General features: G+C 41.1%; 2 protein-coding genes across 3 annotated transcripts in view; one reads left to right on the top strand and one right to left on the bottom strand.

Annotated features, from left to right (window-relative positions):
* Positions 1-12104, bottom strand: part of LOC106089331 (la-related protein 1) — a 104715-nt gene extending 92611 nt beyond the window's left edge. The window contains exons 1-2 of one of the 2 annotated variants that reach the window (XM_013255151.2): positions 11470-12104; positions 6390-7482 (exon numbers count right to left, since the gene is read on the bottom strand). In XM_013255151.2, coding sequence (XP_013110605.2) covers positions 6390-7274 — 885 coding nt within the window. In that variant the 5' untranslated portion in view covers positions 7275-7482; positions 11470-12104. Of the gene's footprint in view, positions 1-6389; positions 7483-7553; positions 8036-11469 lie in introns of those variants that run through there. The other variant, XM_013255152.2, reaches the window with a different exon arrangement.
* Positions 12105-16122: 4018 nt separating this feature from the next.
* LOC106089336 (glutamine--fructose-6-phosphate aminotransferase [isomerizing] 2) lies at positions 16123-18840 on the top strand. The gene has a single exon (XM_013255155.2). The coding sequence runs from the start codon at positions 16324-16326 to the stop codon at positions 18364-18366; it is 2043 nt and encodes a 680-aa protein (XP_013110609.1). The 5' UTR covers positions 16123-16323; the 3' UTR covers positions 18367-18840.
* Positions 18841-21226: the final 2386 nt, after the last annotated feature.

Raw genomic sequence — 21226 nt, 5'->3', positions numbered from 1 at the left:
GAAGGCCAGAGAACTGCCGTCAATAAATTTGGTTAACCCGAAGCCTTTCGGGTCGACGCAGTCTGAGTTAAGAGAGTAGACGACGAATGCGCATGTAACATTGTGGAACAGCGAAACGGTCGGTAGGACGGCGATAATCCTATGCGGGGATCCAGATCGTGAGAAGACGAGGCTACTACAGAAAGGAAGAAAGAAGGAGGTCAGTATAGCTATTGGTATCATAACGGGACACCTAGGACTCTGAGCTCACTTATGTAAAATCGGTGCGGCAAGTGATACCATGTGTGGGGCATGCGGAGAAGATGATGAGACGTTGGAGCATTTCCTTTGTCATTGCCCGGCTTTCGCGTCTAACAGATACCGGCACTTAGGTGGAGACACAATACCAAACATAAACCAACTTAGGGGAGTGGTATTGAAAACAATTAAGGATTTTGTAAGTAGCACGGAATTCCTAACTGATATTTTTTTTTTTAGAGGTTACATTTTTGTTTTTAGAACGCACAACAAGCCGATTACTGGCTTAGGTGTATGTCCATAGTGGCATAGGGCGGATTAATATCTGCACCCTCTTTTCAACCTAACCTTACCTAACCGAAGACATAGCATCCCCATATTTTACGATATATCCTCGATTACATCGGCGATAAAATATATAACTGCATATAGGTAATAAAAACAAATCACACTGCGGCAGGCCATTCGAACTGGGCTATAAAAAGGAGCCTTATCATTTAGCATAAACTTGAATCGGACAGCACTCATTTTCCCCCTGTTCCTTAATGGAATGTTCATGGACAAACTTGATAGGAACCTAAACCCATAAATTTTTACCCTGGCACGGGACGACTATGAGCATCACACAGGCTGGAACTTTTAACTCCACAGGTTGCGAATAGTGGGAGTAGCTGCAGCTGCAGTCGCCGACAATCGGCCGTATCGAGAAGAGGCCGGGCGGCACCGGCTCTTGCTTAAATATTGATTGCCCCGGCACGGGACAACTATGAGCATCACACAGGCTGGAACTTTAAACTCCACAGGTTGCGGATAGTGGGATGCTTCGTATACGGAATAGCAGCAACTGCTATTCCTACCAATCTACCAAGAGAATAAAAACCTACCAATTTTGGTGGAACCTACCAAAAACGGTCACTGGTCACCACACTCAAAAACGCCTGAACCGATTTTCTTGAAATTTTCACACATTGTATAGGTTGATCTGGAAGGGGTAAGAGATTATAAAATTTTTGATATCGGAAATGGCCCGGACCCTCCCCTTAACTCAAAAGCAACACCCAAAAATAAAAGTGGGCCAATCTATATGGCACCCAAATGAAAGGGATTTGGGAGTAGAGTACGATTTTTCTATTAAAAATTGGATCCAAGTACCAAGGAAGTCGCCCCGACCACAAAACCCCCTTCCCCCTTAAATAGGCATATTGGACGATCATGACAATATGGTACTCAAGTGAAAGTATTCGAGAATAGATTACGAATACAGTCTGGAAGGAGCAATAGGCTATATAATTTGTTGATTTCGAAAGCGGAAATCAAATTGGACCGATCGGGACAGTATGGGACTCAAATGATAGATATTTGGGAGTAGAGTACGAATTTGAAGTTAAAAACTGGGTCCAAGTATTTAGGCAGCCGTCCCCACGCTTAACCTCCCTTTAAACATCCACATTGGCCGATAATGGCAAAATGGGATTCAAATGAAAATTATTGGTGAGTATCGTATATGGTACTAAAATTTTTATCAATTTGTCTGGGGCCGCTATTCTCCGAATATCCGTTAAAAACAGGCATACAAAGACGCGGGCATACAATATGGGACTCAAACGAAAGGTATTTGAAAATAGAGCACGAAACTGATATCTATTTTCAAGGTCAAGTGTCTGGTTGGCCGCAGGACATATTTATCGATCTTGGCAATATGGGGCTCAAAAGAAGGGTATTTGGAAGTAGAATACGGATTTGGAATGCAATTCCAGTGCAAAGAGGATGGGAGCCCGTCCCACCCCATATTTCCATGTTCTGTAAGCTTGTCCTGTTCGGTAGTGTGTCGGTCACCTAGGCCCCCATTTGGCCCCGGAAGCGGACACCAAATTCGTGTTCTGCTTCTAATTTTTTTTCTTTTGAACCCCTTACTACCATGGTCAAAAATTTTTGGGACAAATTTTAGGGGAAGGTCCGCTCCCTTCCTATATTAACAAATTATATAGTCTATTGCTCCTTCCAGACTAACCTACACAAACTGTGAACGTTTCAGATTTTGTAGGTTTGTATGTTAGGATTGCACTCTACGTAAAATAGGTATCACTTGATTTTTGTCATGATTGGTCAGTTAACCTATTTGTTATGGTTTCAGGGGTTAGAGCGCCACATAGATAAATTTTAGTTTCATATTCGTATGCCTTTCATTTGACCCCATATTGTCATGATCAACTAATATTACGATTTGGGGACTTGGGTTTAGGGGGTTGGGGTCGACCCCCCATATCTTGGATCCCATTTTTAATGTCACATTCCAAGTCTACTCGTAAATACCTCTCATTTGAGCCCCATATCTGCATTATCGTCCAAAATGGCTCTTTGGGGCGGTTTGAGTTTTGGCGCAGTTTCGGGCTTGAGCCGGCCCCCTAGATACTTGGACCCATCGCCCATCCTCCTAACAATCCCAACTCGATTCGCATAGTGCCATTTCGACAGTCGGACAGATATAATTCGAGCGACTATTGTTTCATCTAGCGAGAACTTTCCTTCTTTAAGGATGAAAAAGGCTCGAAAACAACGGAACTGTTCGAAAAATTTCTAGTGGTTAGGTCGGGTAGAAAAAGTACTGAAAAAATTACTAAAGTCCCGACTTTCCCATCCTTGCTACAATTACAACAATAAAAACCTAAATTGATCAAATTACATTTGATGGTAAGGATTCCACGTGCAGTGAGTAAGATCAATCTGTGGTTCCAACATTGATTACGGCAGCAAAAGTTTTCATTCGTCTGAAACCTGGAAAGCACCTGATCAAGGGAGTCGTACAATCGATCTCTTTTCAAATATTTCGTAGATAGCATTGGACGACGGCTGCTTTGCATGCCATCACTACAAATAATAATCGTGGTCTCGACCAGGTCAGGCCATGCGGCTGGACGGTCCTCGTGGCTCTAGACCTCTCGATGGTTTTTACAGTCATGTCACGATCCTATGGACCGGAAAGAGCTTGCTCACCCATAGGAGCTTGTAGAGTATCTTTACTTACATACTTTACTTTCCCTTTAATTGGCTATGACAGAACATTTGTCCTATTAGCCGAATGTAGAATAGCGTTCCAAGCACCTCGATCCTACCTTAGCCTTACTTCCTTTTGCAAATATGTGACTACTACAACAACCACATCTGGAAGCGATATAGAGACTTATGTCCTGAACTGTATACTTAAAACTTTAACTAAAGCTGCCCAATTTAACGAGTTCTCCCCACAGTTAAAGTGACGAGGGTCAACTTAAGGTGAGCAAAGATTTCGCCGCAGACAAGAGTGGAACAGGGAGACTATTCCCTACATATGGGACCACCTCAAGAATCTCCCCGCTAGAAGTGGTACTTATCGACATTCCAAGATTTGTGGTCAGGGATATCCGACCGTATTCGAACGCAGCCAAATCGGAGAACAGAGGGTTTCAGGAGTTCCATACGTCAAATCGTGAGAAAAGTTTATATGTTAGCCACCTCAGGTTAAATATCGCTTGAACCGTTCTTAGCAGGGTTGTTTGAGGTCGTTAACAGAGCATTACGTGCAAAATCTCTGCCCTATCGGAAAATAATTGCTGCTTCGAGGAGCTCAAGACCTCTTTCTATGGAAGCTATATCCTGAACCGATATGGCACATTTGCAATCTCCAACGTTCTACGTCAATAAGAAGTATCTGTGCAAATTTCGCGTCAGAGCGCCGTGATTTTTATCGATGTAAAAACGGATGGACGGCCATTGCTTGACTTGAATGTCAAGATGATCAAGAATATGTGTACTATACCTTATCGGGTTATATATCAGATATTTCGAGTTGCTACAAACGAAATGACTAGATTAGTATGCACCCTTGGTGGCATATTGCCTCCTTTGGTGGAGGCAATAAAAACAAAATCTCAAAGATAACCAAAATCTCTACCATTGATGAGAAAGCACGCAATGCTGGTGAGATCACTGGCGTAGTGTCAACTAGTCAATCTGAAAATAAGATTCCTACCCCATAGCCAGACCGCTTGTAAGAGAAAGCCCGGGTCCTCTTGATTTCACAATAAGTAAATCACTAAGAACGGATTTATCTGTCCTCCAGCCAACTGTCCTTCTATCAACAGCAGCGCAATACAAAGTTTTAGAAAATCATATACTAGGACGATAAGTCATGCATTGGACTTTGCAAACAGAGCGTCCCAAACGGCATGATAAAGGATCTGGCTTCTGCAGATCGCAAACTACAACAGGCAAAGAGACGCGTCATAACATGACTATGAGCTCCACACGGGTTGGAACTCAAAGCTCCCATTTGCGTGGCTTTCATTGTCATCACGAGAAGCTCAGATGAGAGCTACCGGGCGCGTCTCCTAGAGTTTGACGAGGATCGCTACCTCCACATATAGACATGCGGCTACAACAACAATGCAAAATTGCCCATGAACATCCCATTAAGGAACAGGGGCAATCTCCCACTATCAATGAGTGCTATCCGATTGAAGTTTAAGCCCAATGATATGGGGCCTCCTTTTTATAGCCGGTTCCTAACGGCGTGCCGCAGTGCGACATCTCTTTGGTGAGAAGTTTTAACATGGCAAAGTTCATCACAAATGTCGCCGGCATTCGGAGCGGATAACCACAGCTGAAATTTTTGTAATGTTCTAAAGTTTTCTAAAGTTATTGCAAGGATTTGTGCCCAGGCTTTCAGCGTGCTACGATGGCCCCCGCGGTCGCTACAACAACAATGCAAATCAAAAAACCTCCACATCTGTGAATATGCATGACACCGCCTTGGCGACAGGAAAACTGGCAAACCAGAGTGCACGGCCAAGAACTCGAGACGGTCTTGCTCTTACCTACGAAGGTTTGTTGGTAACAGCTAGGACGAGTTTACACAGAGGGAGAAGGGACTAATCTAATCCCACTGGAGTCGATTTCGACACGAGAGGACATAACCTGACGTCTAGCAGAAATCAAGAATCCTTAATATATTCTCACTCTGAGTACAATCAGATGCCAGCAATACTTCGCCGGTGGTGGAGTTGAAGATCCCGGCTAAAAAATCGCAGTTTCTCCCTCATTGATGGAATCAAGGTAACGGCGCCGTACTATGGTGCATCTCTATCTGTCTCCCTGTCGTTTTTTTTTCTCATCCTCTCTTTGGTGGGCGAAGACAATGGAGTGGCGACTCGCAATGGAAATTGCCCTTGAACCTTACCTAACAACAAGTAGCCGAATGGTAAGACATATATGAGCAAAGGAAAGAGTAGAAGCGTATAAAGTTCTTAAGAATCGTAATGTAGTTCCATCATTTTACCAAACAGTAAACAACATTGGACATACCCTTCTGTACAGATGAAGATAGTAATCTGGCAACAGATACAATGGCTAGATGAAAAGGATATGGAGGAAACAATCCTTGAATATAGCAACTAGGTACTGGTAATCAGAAAAAAATAAAGTAAGTCAACGTTCAAGACGTCAAATAGTAAAAATTAGGGGCGTGAAACACAGGTCAGAAATATATTGCTCTGTGGTGCTTCAAAAAGTCACCAACACTTCAATTGTCAGTGGCATCCAAAGGATCGTTTTTTTGTCCGATATTTTTAAAATCAAAATTCGCCATTTGACTGTCGCAAACAAAGGAACTGAAATCTTTGAAATGCCTCTAGCAACCTGAAAATTCTTCGAGAAGCGGCCAAAGGGCAGCGGATTACAGATGGTCACAAAGATTATGTGGCAAAATCTAAACTTGAAGTTGTCTATCGCTTTGCTATCGTCAGCTTGAAGTTGTCTACGGACAAACGGTACGGAAACGTACGTGGTTCCTTGATAAGTTTCAAACAGTTCTCTGCTAATTTATTTTAGAAATATGCATAGTCATGGTATATGTATTGTGCCTATTGTCACATCCATGTAGAAAATAGCAATACTATTTATTCCAAGAAAGCAACTCTTGGCTTGAGGAAAGACATTTTATATTCTGTTACTAACCAAGTGTTTATTTTCTGGAAACAACATGGTACGGTCCCTCATTTTTTATGGTATAATGAAGAGTGGTTAGAGACTATACATCAAAGATGCCTCCCTGACTGTAAAACTTAAACTTCATTTGTAGTATCAATTGTCAATGTTCACTGAAAATCTGCACTTACCTTCCAAGCGTTGACCTTCGGTGGGGGAGCAGCAACAAACTTTTTGGGCTGCGAAGTATTGGCTGTTACAGCATTAGTACCTGCAGCAGATGTTTGAGCATGTGTTTCACCATCGCCTGATTTGGCTTCATTGCCGCTGCTAGCATTTTCTGCATTAGCACTGGGTGAAGCATCCTTTCGTTGTTCCTTGGGCAGTGGTTTATGATTTCCGGACTTGCGTGGACTGCCATTTCGTTGACGTTGTCGTGGGGGATATTTCTTTTCGCCTTCGCTTTTTTCACCCGTGGAGGCAGTGGCCCCAGGCCCACCATTGCCGCTGGCATTTCCACGTTGTCTTTGCCCTCCTGATTTTTGACCTCCGCCGCCTTGGCCACCATTGCCACCGCCATTGCCACGTCCATCTCTAGGCACTTTATCTTTGCGAGCCTTTTTGCGATCGCGACGAGAATTCGAGACAACGGGCACAAAATCACCATTGTCATCGACCTCAGATGAGTTTTCGGCGGCAGTATCCGTATTGGCAGCTGCACGCTTTTCTCCCGCTACTGTTGTGGCAGAACTCATGGCTTCCAGATCGACCTCATCACTCCATAATTTAGTAGCCTTAGCATCCGGTTGGTTTTCCTTTTCATCTCGATTGCTGGCAACTGTGGCACCATCAGTTGGAGCTTCGGTTGCTGCTGCTGCTGCTGCGGCTGCTGGAGTAGCAGCAGCAGCTTTCTTTGCATCTAAATTTTGCAAAACATTTGCATACGAGCAACCAGTAGCGGCGTTATTAGCTCCACCACCAGCGGCACCACTGGCGGCAGTTGCTGCAGCGGGTGTAGCAGTAACAGTGGCTGCTGCAGCTACAGCCCCTGTTGAAGTTTCTTCCTTGGATGACATAATAGGTCGGGGGGTTTGTTCTTCTCAAACGGCTTCCAGAGTACAATAACGTCTCAAGCGTTATTTACTCCAGAATTCGAGTCAAGCAGACGCTGGAAACTCTTGGGTGCTTCCTTGCCTACTCAAGCTACTACAGCAAAACACCAAACTCTGGGGACCTTCTTGTATGGGATGGCCAAGCTCCTAGAGATTAGAATTTAAATCCAGTCTGTGGGGGATGAAAATACAAAGTAAATGGGAGAAATAAAATTATTTTAATTAACATCAATTAATACATACAATAACAGCAACAACTATTCACAACCACCACCTGACTGAATCAAGAATGAACGGCAACAAATAAGGATGATGACTTGACAAACAAATGTCGTGGTCAATTCCTGGGGTTTTCCCTGTCTAAATGAATTGCATCATCTTTTCGCTGCTACTGATACTCAGTCCTTTCGGCTCTTGTCAAGAATGGCAAGATATTTCAACTTTTTGTGTAATTTCCCAATAAGCGAATTTTAATTAGTAATAAAATATATAGTTGCAGCGAAGTTGTGGGCTTGTGGGCTGGTTGGTGTGGTCGTATGTGGTTGTTGACTGGATATACTATATAATATGTTGTTCTGCTGCCTTGGTTTTTTCACACGATTCTAATAGGGCATATTAGGCAGGCATCTTAGTTTTAAATTTATCACAATACTTTTCAAATCACTGGAGAAAATTTTAATAAATTTGTCGAAATTCAATGAACAACACTTTTCGAAATTTCTGCAAAGAAATTTTCCATTTGAAGGAGCTTTTTCTTTTGACAAAGTAGTTGTTTAACGTAATATTATGTACGCACGATATGAAAAAATGTACTCTGCTGCTGCTTGGTTGGTTTGATGAGTTCCTCTTCCCATTCGGAGAGTTAAGTGTGCGAAGAAGAACAAGAGTGAGGTTAGAATTTGAGGTTTTTCTTTCAATGTTGTTCTCTGTGGCCGCTGTTGATGGCTGGCTGTTTTGTGCTGTGTGCGAGAGTGAGAGCGGCGACGGGGCGAATAGGAAAAGCAAAGAGAAATAAAGGAAAAACAAACATATGTCACGGATATCAGCTGTGAAAATAGGGGAATAGAAGTTGATGGCAAAATGTCAGGGTTGTATTTTCATAACGGGGTTAAGGGAGAAAAACATTAACCCTTGCACCGTTTATTTCGTTTACGTATCTCAATAAGAATGTTGTTTTATGTTTTGCATAAGCGACTTCCCTATGTTAAAACTTTCATGTCAGTTGTAAACTTTATCATATGGAGCCGATTACAAGAGTTATAAACGGACACTGCATGATAGGCCAAATGGTTCCACGCATGGTAGGCCCTCTCATCGACTCCCGTGGACGCTGTTTTGATGAGCATGAGAAGGTCGAACAATTGCTCTACTCATGCCCGGGTTTACAGGGGCAGTATCTGGAGAGTCTTCTCAGATACGTGGATAAGATGGGTTTGTATCAACAAGGTGCACGATAAAATCCTGAATACAATTACCAATGCTTCGCACTTGATGAGAGGATACTTGAGTGAGCACGGCCGACGTCGCTTGGAAACATATGCCTTGTAGTGTGATGGATATGCGCTTTATATTCTTTTCTATTCGGAGACCGTACTGGCCTCAGATTGAACTCACCTTTTTATGGTTGGCTACCCATTCTATTTAACCTAACATAATATAGGGAGCTTTATACAAATCTGAAGTGGTTTTGACTATCGGTTCAAAATGATGGTTATTAGTCCATTTCAAGATATAAATCGGTTGGCACATATGGATACGAGCAATATCTAAACCTGCAACGATTAACTTCAATTTTTCAGAGTTGTTTAAATGGGTAAGAAGCAATCCGAAACTAATTTAGAGATCGTATGAATTTTGCTTTTTTATATTTTTAATTATTTCCATTATGTAATTCGAGCCTCATGAAAAATTAAATTGTACTACTCTTGTGTTTGAAAAATAATTTTTTTTTTTAAATTTAGAAATAAAATATAAATTAAAAAGAAGAAACTAAAAATCAATACACTGAAGGATTCCACCTATGAAGTTATAAAATAATCATCGAGAAACTAATCAGAAACTATAAATCGGGAGATCAGTTTATATGGGAGCTATATCAGTTTATAGACCGATTTGGACCTTACTTCGCACAGTTGTAAAGTCATAACAAAACAATACATGCAATACTTCAACCAAATCGGACAAAAATTGCCGCTTGTTAGGGCTCAAGAAATTAAATCGGGAGATCGGTTTATATGGAAACTATATCAGGTTATAGACCGATTCGGACCGTACTTGACACAGTTGTTGAAAGTCATAACACAACACTACATGCAATATTTCAGACAAATCAGACAAAAATTGCGGCATGTAAGGGCTCAAGAAGTCAAATCGGAATATCGGTTTTTATGGGATCCATATCGCGTTATAGACCGATTTAGATCGTATCTGGAACAGTCGTTGGAAGTCATAACAGAACACTACAGACAAAATTTCAGCCAAATCGGGAAAACATTAGAGCTTCCAGGGGCTTAAGAAGTCAAATCGTGAGATCGGTCCATATGAAAGCTATATCTAAATCTGAACCAATATGGTCCATTTGCAATCCCCAACGACCTACATCAATATTTAGTATCTGTGCAAATTTTCAAGCGGCTTATTTCTACAGACGGACGGATGTGCGGACATGGATAGATCGACACAGAACGTCGAGACGATCAAAAATATATATACTTTATGGTGTTACAAACGGAATGACTAGATTATTATACCGCCATCCTATGGTAATGGATATAATTAGCAACAAAATTTTTTTTTTTCTTTTTAGAAACTTGCTTAATTGAAAAAGTTTTGTTATATCAAATTAACTATAAAAAAAATATTGGCATACCTTAAAAAGGTTTTAGAAATAGCATGTGACTGCTCGAATTTGTAGTTACTACCGCCTTAAAATGCGAATGAAGTTCATAAATATACAGGGGACCTATATATAAATATAATCCGATAGCATCAAAATCAAAAAATATACTAATAGGTTTTCCACAAAGACATCACACAGTTTTACTCCCTGTTCCCATTTTAGAAACAACCTCCAATGTTGGATTACATAAAAGTCCAGAAAGTCCAATCCGGAAAAGAATAATTTTTTGTTCCATCTATTCTAAATCAAAAAACTTGCATTAGAAACGCCAATACCATGCAAATGCTCAATTTCACTGATTTAATGGCTTCAGTCTTCAGAGAAACGGGGTTCGAAAATGTAACTCATTCTGATTGTTTGCGGTATATGCATCATACATCCTATATTTTCCTTTTCCGCGATCTTCGAATAATCAGAATAGTTTGGAATGTGTAATGTTGTTTGTTGCTTGATTTAGAGTTTCTCTCTTATAGCGCTGAACCTCATGCTATAGATATACCTTAAGGCTTCTGGGCGGTGGATATCTATCCACAAGATGATGATTTGGATGAACTCTGCGATAATAGCCCAAAAGGTATTGCTTAGACAGCATGTCGTTATGTCTTCGCACTAGTAGGATCTTTGTCTACTGATGGAGGTGGTCCACATGAGAACTGAGGAGACAGCCCGTCGCAGTTCGGAGGGCGGCATTCTGACAGATCTGAATATTATTCCACTGTGTGTCACAGAGTTGAAGAGACCAAACTGACACGGTATTATGTAATCCACTATCAATAACCTAGGTTTACATTTTTCGTTCAGTGTAGATCAAATATGAACAACCCCTCAATTATATTTCCTACACATTGAGAAGCGCTAATTTTTACAGTTTTTTAACCAACACTTATGTTAGATCAGTCCTATAAAGTGCAATTTGACCGTTAAAATGTTTGATTTCATATACAAACTGCATTATTGGTGGTCTGATAATGGTTAAAAAGTAAATGGTTCCGTTTCCTTGTTAGTTTTGCAAATTTCTCCTCCTACCAGATGCAACCAAGTGCAAGAAAAACAACACTGCAAACAGCTGATAGCAATTCAAAATAGAAGGGGAAAAAATAGTTCGAAAATACAGCAACCATACCAAACAACCAACCTCAAACGTATTGCGAGAAAAAATCAAATCCAAATTAAAAGTTCACTCCGTTCATCAACATGATATAGTGGTAGTGGGTAGCATAAAAATTAGTAACTAACACTATTAAAACCCAACATACTCACAAATAGATAATTCAAATTGAAGTTGAGAATTAAGACGACGTAATTGACAGCAACGGAAGGAAACACTTGGTTTTGTTTTTCTATTCACTTCACTCTTCTTTCTACGTTTTACTATCAGATTTGTTTTTATTTTGTTCTGCACTAGTTTCGCTGCTTCTGTTTCTGTTGTTTTTTATTTTTGTTTAATATCACGTTATTTACGTTTCTCTTATGCGCACACGGATTTTCTCCAAGAAGAAAAACAACAACAAACGGTAAAGTTTACACGAATGAGGGGAAACTCGACCGAAACGTACACGACGAACGAACGTACCAAAACGTATGCCAAATAATACGTAATTTGACAACTCGAAGAATGTCAAGCGAAACACACACACAAACGATATTAAACGAATAACGTATGAAGAGGAAATGTGTGATTTTCTTCTTCTTGTGTTTGTCAGAGGAAAAATCTTTGAAGTGATTTTTAACACTTTCCGTCACAATTTAGCACTGATCCTTTATGGAAATATAACGATGTGTTATTCAATTGTCAATTCTGTACACTTTCACAACTATTTTCACCATATTTCAGTGTAAATTTTTAAAAATTCTCGTGCGACCGAGAAGACATGTGGTTTTTGCGGTGGTAGAAACTTCGAAAAGAACGATGACATTTCGACACTTCTCATTAGAGGGGAAAAGTGTGTGTTAAGGGGGCATATGACAACCTCGTGTAAAAACAACAATGCAAAACATGCTCACGGTATATTCAGACAAAAGTTAGTACTACTAATGGTTTTAAATTGAGATTGCGAAATATTAGGAAATAAGTTTTCCGCAATTTTTGGCATAGATTAACTACCATAAATAAAATACTTGTACATATATATGAGTCGTATAGTTAATAGTTTATATATGTATATATATATTTAAAAATTGTTGTAGATTTATTTGCTAGCTTATGCACACATTGAGCATCTCTGTGTTTTCGAACTTGACAGTAAAATAACAATGCCGTTACTTGGGCGCCTTTATTTCAAAATATACTAAAAATCTATTGTGTTGGGAAGTGAAAACAACTTTCAACAATTTACGAAAAATTTAGCACGATATTTACCCAATGTTTAAGATAAAGTATACTTTTAAACAACTTATGTTTGCCCTGGATTGCTGCACATTTTAGCAGAGGCGGTGCTGAAATCTTTGGCGTCAGAGTAAGACAAGTTAATTAGTAATAAACCTATCTTGCGTAAGACCTTGTGAAGTGGGAACTGTTTGAGAGATGCAAGTGCCTATGATGCTCGATGTGACAAGGCGGGTTATTGGCGCCTTTGACTAACCGATGGCCGTCTTTTTCATGCGGCGATCAGTCTTTTGGACCAGAACGAGCTTGCTCACCTACAGGAGCTTGACTAGGATCTTCACCTACATATGAAAATGTATATATAACAACTTATACATGAATACAGTGGCATAATATCCAGACCTACCAGAATACTCTGCAAACGTAGAATCACAGTCTCCTTAGAGTTCGTGTGGAGCGCCTACATACGAGGTCCTTTTTCTTTTACGTTGGTGCACGTGTCTGTTATATATGCTGGTAATAAAGGGTGATTTTTTTGAGGTTAGGATTTTCATGCATTAGTATTTGACAGATCACGTGGGATTTCAGACATGGTGTCAAAGAGAAAGATGCTCAGTATGCTTTGACATTTCTTCATGAATAGACTTACTAACGAGCAACGCTTGCAAATCATTGAATTTTATTACCAAAATCAGTGTTCGGTTCGAAATGTGTTCATTCACCGTAACGTTGCGTCCAACAGCATCTTTGAAAAAATACGGTCCAATGATTCCACCAGCGTACAAACCACACCAAACAGTGCATTTTTCGGGATGCATGGGCAGTTCTTGAACGGCTTCTGGTTGCTCTTCACTCCAAATGCGGCAATTTTGCTTATTTACGTAGCCATTCAACCAGAAATGAGCCTCATCGCTGAACAAAATTTGTCAAAATTTGAACACATTTCGAACCGAACACTGATTTTGGTAATGAAATTCAATGATTTGCAAGCGTTGCTCGTTAGTAAGTCTATTCATGATGAAATGTCAAAGCATACTGAGCATCTTTCTCTTTGACACAATGTCTGAAATCCCACGTGATCTGTCAAATACCTAACCTCAAAAAAATCACCCTTTAGCAGCCAATTTGGATTACCAGTTGGTTTTTCACAGATAGAAAGTTTAGTTGTTGTTGTTGTAGCAGTGTGTTGTGCACCGAGGCGGCAGTCCTTGCCGGTGAAGGATTCCATAGGGTCAATCCGGTACGTACAACCGGCTGCCATAGGATTGATAAAGGTTAGTCGTATTTTGGTGTGCTCTTCGTAACTCTTGTGTAACCAAAAAGCGCGTTTCAGAAATGTTTTGACGATTGGAAAAAACGAAAAAAACCTAAGGAGGATTATGGGAAGGGGACAAGATAGTTATTGACCAAAAAATAGATACTTTTTTGAAAAAGTTTAAAATAACGGTATTTTTTTTATCAGACCCCATAAATTTTGTTGGGTCTCAGATCATTACTTCGATGAGTTACAAATGGAAGGACGATGTTAGTATTACTTTGAAGGAGACAAGATAGTTATTAATGAATAAGTAAATACTTCTTGAGAAAATTTAAAATAACGGTTATTTTTTGATCCGACCTCATAGGTCAATCCCGAAACTATAATATCTTATATAAGCAGCACATAAAAGACTGTTTCCAGATGATCAACATTGCAATAGAGAGCCGCTAGAGCAAGGTTGCAGTATGACCAATGGCGGGCCGAATTTCTTGGCGAGAAGAACATTACTTATCGAACTTAATCAGCAAGACCTAGGGCTTCTAATTGATACGTTTTTTTTATACGTTTAACTATGCCAAATTTATATACAGCTCGTAGTTCATTCGATGCCATCACGAAGTGAGTTGCCTGCTGTCGCAAGTACCCATGCTTCCGCAACATATCGTCGGCTTAGTGCTATATCTAAGTAAATTTTCGAGATATTGAGTTGCTAGGGTTAAGGTGAGGTAGAAAAGAGGGTGCGGATACTAATCCGCCCCATCCCACAATGTTGTTGTTGTAGCCACATTTTCGTGTGGAGGTGGAGATCCTCGTCAAGCTCCTGTATGTGAGCAAGCTCTTTCCGGTTATTTAAAGGCGCCAATAACTCGCCTTGTCATATCGATCGTCATAGGCACTCTGTATTTGTAGCTACTCCGTATGGAGCATTCCACTATCCGCAATCTGTGCAGGCACCTGGTAGCTCGCAACTAAGCTTCTCGTGACAGCAACGAACACCACACAAATTGGAACTCAATGCTGTAGCCTATGTGGTGCTCACAGCTAACCCGTGTCGGGATTCGTATCATACTCCCAAATATGTATTATACTCCCAAATACTCCTAAATACCTTTCTTTAAGTCCCATATCATTTTAATCGGTCTTCACGTTCGTTTGCGTGGGTTTAAAATGTTGTTTCAATTGTTTCAATATTGCCCAATCATTTCACATGTCTTTTGGGTGGGTTTTCGGCTGATTTTTGTGTCAGAGGTTAGCATGTCTGCCTTTGACGCTAAACGTCAGGTTTCAAATCCCGTCGGGAGCTTCAGAAAAAAAACTATCCTAATTGATTTAGAAAATTAGTTGCGTAATCTCAGACTCGACAATAAAAAAAGTGTGTCCTTATTATTGAGCTTAAACTTTTATCGGACAACACACATTAATATGAGAGAAATATCCCCACAGTTCCTTAATGGAATGTTCATAAGCAAATTTGTAATATAGTATCACCATACAAACTTACCAAACGTTACTTTCTTGGTAAGATACAAAGCGTTTCTTGAATATGATGTTTGGCTTCAAAGTTCCAACTTGGCGACCCTTTCCGGAGTAGACAATGGTTTGCGCATATCATCGGATTTTATATCATGGTTGGCGCCTCTGGGCGTTTATAGAATACATTCTTGATGGTTTACCTACTACAACTCTGTGTAGTAGCATGTAGTATCCATACTAACCCCTCCGCAAATCTGTGTCTACAAAACACCCCGTTTCCTTTAAGTGTTGTTGTTGTAGCCACATTCTAGCATGTGGAGGTAGCGATCCTTTGCAAGCTCGCTTGGGGTAGCAAGGTGGTTCCGGAGCATTGACCCTATCGCTGGGGGAAAGGCATTTTAATGTTGTAAAGCCTTTCTAAAAAAAATCAGACTTCCTGTAAGATGGTAATGCTTCATCGATAGTCCCTTAATCATTTCGAGTGGTTGTCAACATTAGGGATATCGGTTTAACAATGTATTTTTTTCCTTTTCTACAGTCGTGGGTTACTGGCAGCGTCAACCATAGATCACTAATTTTATTGGATGTTTGGTATAATTCCCCAGTTGACACCAAGGCTAGTTCAATGTCCAGGGTTGAGATGGGGCACCAATATTCAGTACCGTTGTTTGGAATCTACATTAACTGCTTTATAAAAACGATTTTTCATATTTGAAATGAACTGCAAACAACTCTGTATTGTTCATTTTACAGTTATCGATAACAAATCAAAAAATTTAATTTATCCCCCATCATCTCTCACCCCCCATTACCCTTTATCTATATACAACTTCTGAGCTGTCACTTTGTAGAACATATACGCACGCATACACCGGCATTGTTTACGTATCACAATATCAAAAGGGAAGGAAGTTGCTGCTAGGGTGTACGTACACCAATAAAGAACACGTAGAGGAGAAAAGGGTGGGCGCATTAGCAATTTTTTAATCTTTCCTTATCATACCATAAGTGCACAAGTTACGCTGCAGCTGAGTTTGGAAGAAGTTTTGCTAGAATGTGCGGAATATTTGCTTATCTAAATTATTTAACTCCAAAAACACGTCATGAGGTTTTGGATTTGTTGGTGAACGGTTTGAAACGTCTGGAATATCGCGGATACGATTCCACAGGCATAGCCATTGATGGTCCGGGTGAGCACAATGACGTTATACTGGTCAAAAGAATTGGCAAAGTCAAGGTATTGGAGGATGCCATACAGGAGCTGTGCTCCAACGAGGACTTCTCGGCTGCATTGAACACACATGTCGGTATTGCTCATACCAGATGGGCAACCCATGGTGTACCCTCCGAAATGAATTCACATCCTCAGCGTTCTGATTTGGACAACAGTTTTGTGGTAGTCCATAATGGTATTATAACCAATTATAAGGATGTAAAGACCCTGCTGGAGAAAAGGGGTTATGTTTTTGAGTCGGACACTGACACAGAAGTAATTGCGAAGCTGGTTCATCACTTGTGGACGCAACATCCATCGTATACCTTTCGCGAATTGGTGGAGCAAACAATTCAACAATTGGAGGGAGCCTTTGCCGTGGCCTTCAAATCTAAAGAATTTCCTGGCGAATGTGTTGCTTCACGCCGCGGCTCTCCCCTGCTGGTAGGCATTAAGACCAAAACACGTTTGGCCACAGACCACATTCCCATTTTGTATGCCAAAGAACATCGTCCCCACGGCCATAGTAATATGCCATCAATGTTGCCTGTTACTCGCACCGAATCCCATTCCGAGTTTATGCCTTTGGACGATACTGAAGTTGAATATTTCTTTGCCTCGGATGCTTCGGCAATTATTGAGCACACCAATCGTGTAATCTATTTGGAAGACGATGATGTGGCCGCCGTTAAGGATGGTGCCTTAAGCATCCATCGGTTGAAAAGGTCATTGGACGATGCCCATGCTCGAGAAATCACCACATTGAAAACCGAAATCCAACAGATCATGAAGGGTAACTATGACTACTTTATGTTGAAGGAAATTTACGAACAACCCGAGTCTGTGGTAAACACCATGAGAGGTCGTGTGAAGTTTGAATCACAAGATGTGGTTTTAGGAGGTATCAAAGAATACATACCGGAGATAAGAAGATGCCGGCGCATAATGCTGATCGGATGTGGCACTTCGTACCATAGTGCGGTGGCTACTAGGCAACTCTTGGAGGAGCTTACAGAAATTCCTGTCATGGTCGAGTTGGCTTCTGATTTTCTGGATCGTAATACTCCCATCTTTCGTGATGACGTGTGCTTTTTCATTTCGCAGTCTGGAGAAACGGCTGACACTCTACTCGCCTTAAGGTACTGCAAGCAAAGAGGAGCTTTAATCGTGGGCATCACAAACACTGTGGGCAGCAGTATTGGCCGTGAATCTCACTGTGGCGTTCACATTAATGCCGGGCCTGAAATAGGCGTAGCTTCCACCAAGGCATATACCTCTCAATTCATTTCGCTGGTCATGTTTGCCTTGGTCATGTCTGATGATCGTTTATCGATTCAACCCAGACGTCAAGAGATCATTAAAGGCCTGTCCAATTTGGCCGATCAAATTAGGAAGGTATTGGAATTGGATACGAAAATTCGCGATTTAGCCAAGGAATTGTATATGCACAAATCTCTGTTGATAATGGGGCGTGGTTATAACTTTGCCACATGCCTTGAAGGTGCCTTAAAAGTCAAGGAATTAACGTACATGCATAGCGAAGGGATACTGGCGGGAGAACTAAAACACGGTCCCCTCGCTTTAGTCGACGATGAGATGCCTGTTCTTATGATTGTTCTACGCGATCCAGTCTACACCAAATGCATGAACGCCTTGCAGCAAGTCACTTCGCGCAAAGGACGTCCCATTATAATCTGTGAAGAAGGTGATGAAGAAACCAAAGCCTTTTCCTCCCGCAGCCTGGAAATTCCCCGCACTGTCGATTGCCTACAAGGTATTTTAACTGTCATTCCTATGCAATTGCTGTCATATCACATTGCTGTTTTGCGTGGATGTGATGTTGATTGTCCCCGAAACTTGGCCAAATCAGTGACCGTTGAGTAAACTATTGACGACCACACCCCACCCAATACCCCTTTTTTTATAGGGGCTCCGCTTGGTTTCACTTTGTTTTTCACCACTGGAAACTGTTTTTACTCTTATGACAAAAGCGGCTATAATTTTGACAAATATTTCTGGGGGCGAAAGGGCAAGTGAAACCAAGAGAGGGTCACTATATAATAATGGTTTTGTAATTGTTAAGTTATAACTTTATACCAGCCCCCTTCCTCTGTGCATTTCCAAAATCTATGATTGTATATTTATTTTGCCTTATTTTGTTAGTTAAGTTCAACGTTTTTTTTTTGTATGCCATTTACTATGGGAGTTTCAGCGTATTTAAACAATTGAAAAATTTTAATAAACGTGTGCAATTTCGCAAATAGTTTAAAACTATTACCCTTCTTATATACAGATATATTTTATCTACAAGCATACATATACATATATTTTAACAACAATAAATATGGGAATATTGTATTTTTAGCTGTATTGATATATAAACAAATTTTCAATGATATTAAAAAATGGTATTTCCAAATATATCCAATCGAAAACGGATCATTTTCTTTCGTTTCCTCAATAAGACGATTTCGATATCTGACAAGGTCAAATACTTAGGTGTGATCTTGGACAGAAAACTGAATTGAAAGTGTCACATTCAGGAGCGTGCTGAGATGGCTCACAGATGTTGGGTAAGCGAGCCGTAGGCTCGAAATGGGGCCTGTATCCGAGGATAATCCACTGCTCATACCATCGCGGTATAATCGAGGCGACGAGAGGAAACCTGGAAGGAAGAGAAGAGATTTCCGATCGGATATCTGAGATTAATCTTGAAGTCGAGTGTATCGGCACAGTCTTGGATTGACGGAACCCTAGTATTGCCATCTGGAAGATCATATTACAGAGATGGAGCAAAGCTAGAGGACAGAGGGGGGGCTAAGGGTCTACATTTAGAACTCAGGGACTGAGATTTTTTTTAGACTGCCTAACCATAATGCGGTCCTGCAGGCGGAGATCCTGGCGATCACAGAATACGTGAAGTGGGGTGGTGCTAACGCGAGGACGTCGAGTGTGAACATCTTTACCGACAGTAAAATTGCCATAAGGGCAATAACAACCAGGACGCTAAGGTTACGAACATCGTTTGGGCGCCGGGCCATAACGGAGTAAGGATAAATAAAAGGGCAGAGGATTTGGGGTTGAAGGCCAGAGGACTGTCGTCAATAGACTTGGTTAACCCGAAGCATTTCGGGTCGACGTAGTCCATGTTAAGGGAGTAGGCGACGGATGCGCATGCAACATTGTGGTACAGCGAAACGATCGGTAGGACGGCGAAAATCCTGTGGGGGGATCCAGATAGTGAGAAGACGAGGCTATTACTGAAAGGAAGTAAGAAGGTCAGTATAGCTATTGGTATCATAACGGGACACATACACTTATGTAAAATCGGTGCGGCAAGTGATAGCATGTGTAGGGCATGCCGGAAAGATGAGACGTTGGAGCATTTCCTTTGTCATTGCCCGGCTTTCGCGTCTAACAGATTCCGGCACTTTGGTGGGGACACAATGCCAGACATGAACTAACTTAGGGGAGTGGGATTGAAAACAATTAAGGATTTTGTAAGTAGCAGGGAACTCCTTAAATTTACTTAAAATTTTCTTTTTAGAGGTTGCTTTATAGTTTGTAGAGCACACAACAAGCCGATCACTGGCTTAGGTGAATGTCCATATTGGCATGGGGCGGATCAATATCTGCAACCTCTTTTCAACCTATCCTAACCTATATGGCTAGGTAAATAGGAACATATAAAAAACTTCAAAACGCAAATTTGCACAAAAAATTGCTTGTAAAGAACAGCGGGGGTAAATCTCTCGTCCCGGCATGGGCACCACACTGGTTGAAATTTTAGAACCTATTTGCGTAGTGGTCATCGTTGTTGTTGTTGCAGCCACATGCCTATTTGTGAGGGTGGGGATACCCATCTAGCTTCTATAAGTGAGCAACCTCTTTCCGGTCCAAAGGACCGATCGCCGCGGAAACATGATGGTCATTGGTTATTTAAATTCGCCAATAAGTCGCCTTGTCATATCGAGCATCAAAGACATTTATGCTTGCGCCGATTCCGCCCGGCCTCTCACTGATATCGCTGATTGTCCGCGACTGCGGTTGCTGCTATTCCGTAGTTTTTACATGGCTGCCATACCAAATGGTACACAAATGTCGCCAGCATTCGTAGGGGAAAACCACCGCTTATAATTTTTTAGATTACACTATACAAGACACTGATACTACCCGTGTTGTTATATGGTTCTGTGGCATGGGTACTTGTGAAAGCAGATGAGACAGTGCTTGGAGTATTCGAGAGAAAGATTCTTCGTAAAATATATGGACCAGTTTGCGTTAATGGAGAATATAGGCAACGTATGAACCACGAGCCGTATGACGACGATAGCATAGTTACACGCATCAAAATACAATGGCTGCGTTGGCTAGGTCATGTTGTCAGAATGGATGAAGAAGCTCCATGGATGAAGAAGCTCCAAGAAGTCTTTTGAAGGCAAACACGGTGGTACACGCAAACCGGGAAAACCAAAAGCCCGATGGGAAGATCAAATGGTGGGAGACACCTCGAAACTTGGTGTCAGAAATATTAGAATCAGCACAGAAGATCGAGGCGCTTGGAACGTTATTCTACGTTCGGCTAATGGAACAAATGTTCTGTCATAGCCAATTTAAGTAAGTAAAGTAATATTATCGGGATGGACAAATTGAGGGTATCCGTAAGGATTTTTTTCCCATCCAACCTATATGATTGGGCATCAGCATCGATATTTCATCAGGACCAATAGCCTTTGATGGCTTG

This window comes from Stomoxys calcitrans, chromosome 2, assembly GCF_963082655.1.
Source record: "Stomoxys calcitrans chromosome 2, idStoCalc2.1, whole genome shotgun sequence".
Taxonomy (NCBI): domain Eukaryota; kingdom Metazoa; phylum Arthropoda; class Insecta; order Diptera; family Muscidae; genus Stomoxys; species Stomoxys calcitrans.
The sequence above is the reverse complement of the archived record's forward strand: the minus strand, read 5'-3'. Positions and strand labels throughout refer to the sequence as shown.

What these genes read in the sequence shown, in the direction of transcription:
- LOC106089336 (XM_013255155.2), top strand. Translation starts at nt 16,324, where the DNA reads ATGTGCGGAATATTTGCTTATCTAAATTATTTAACTCCAAAAACACGT.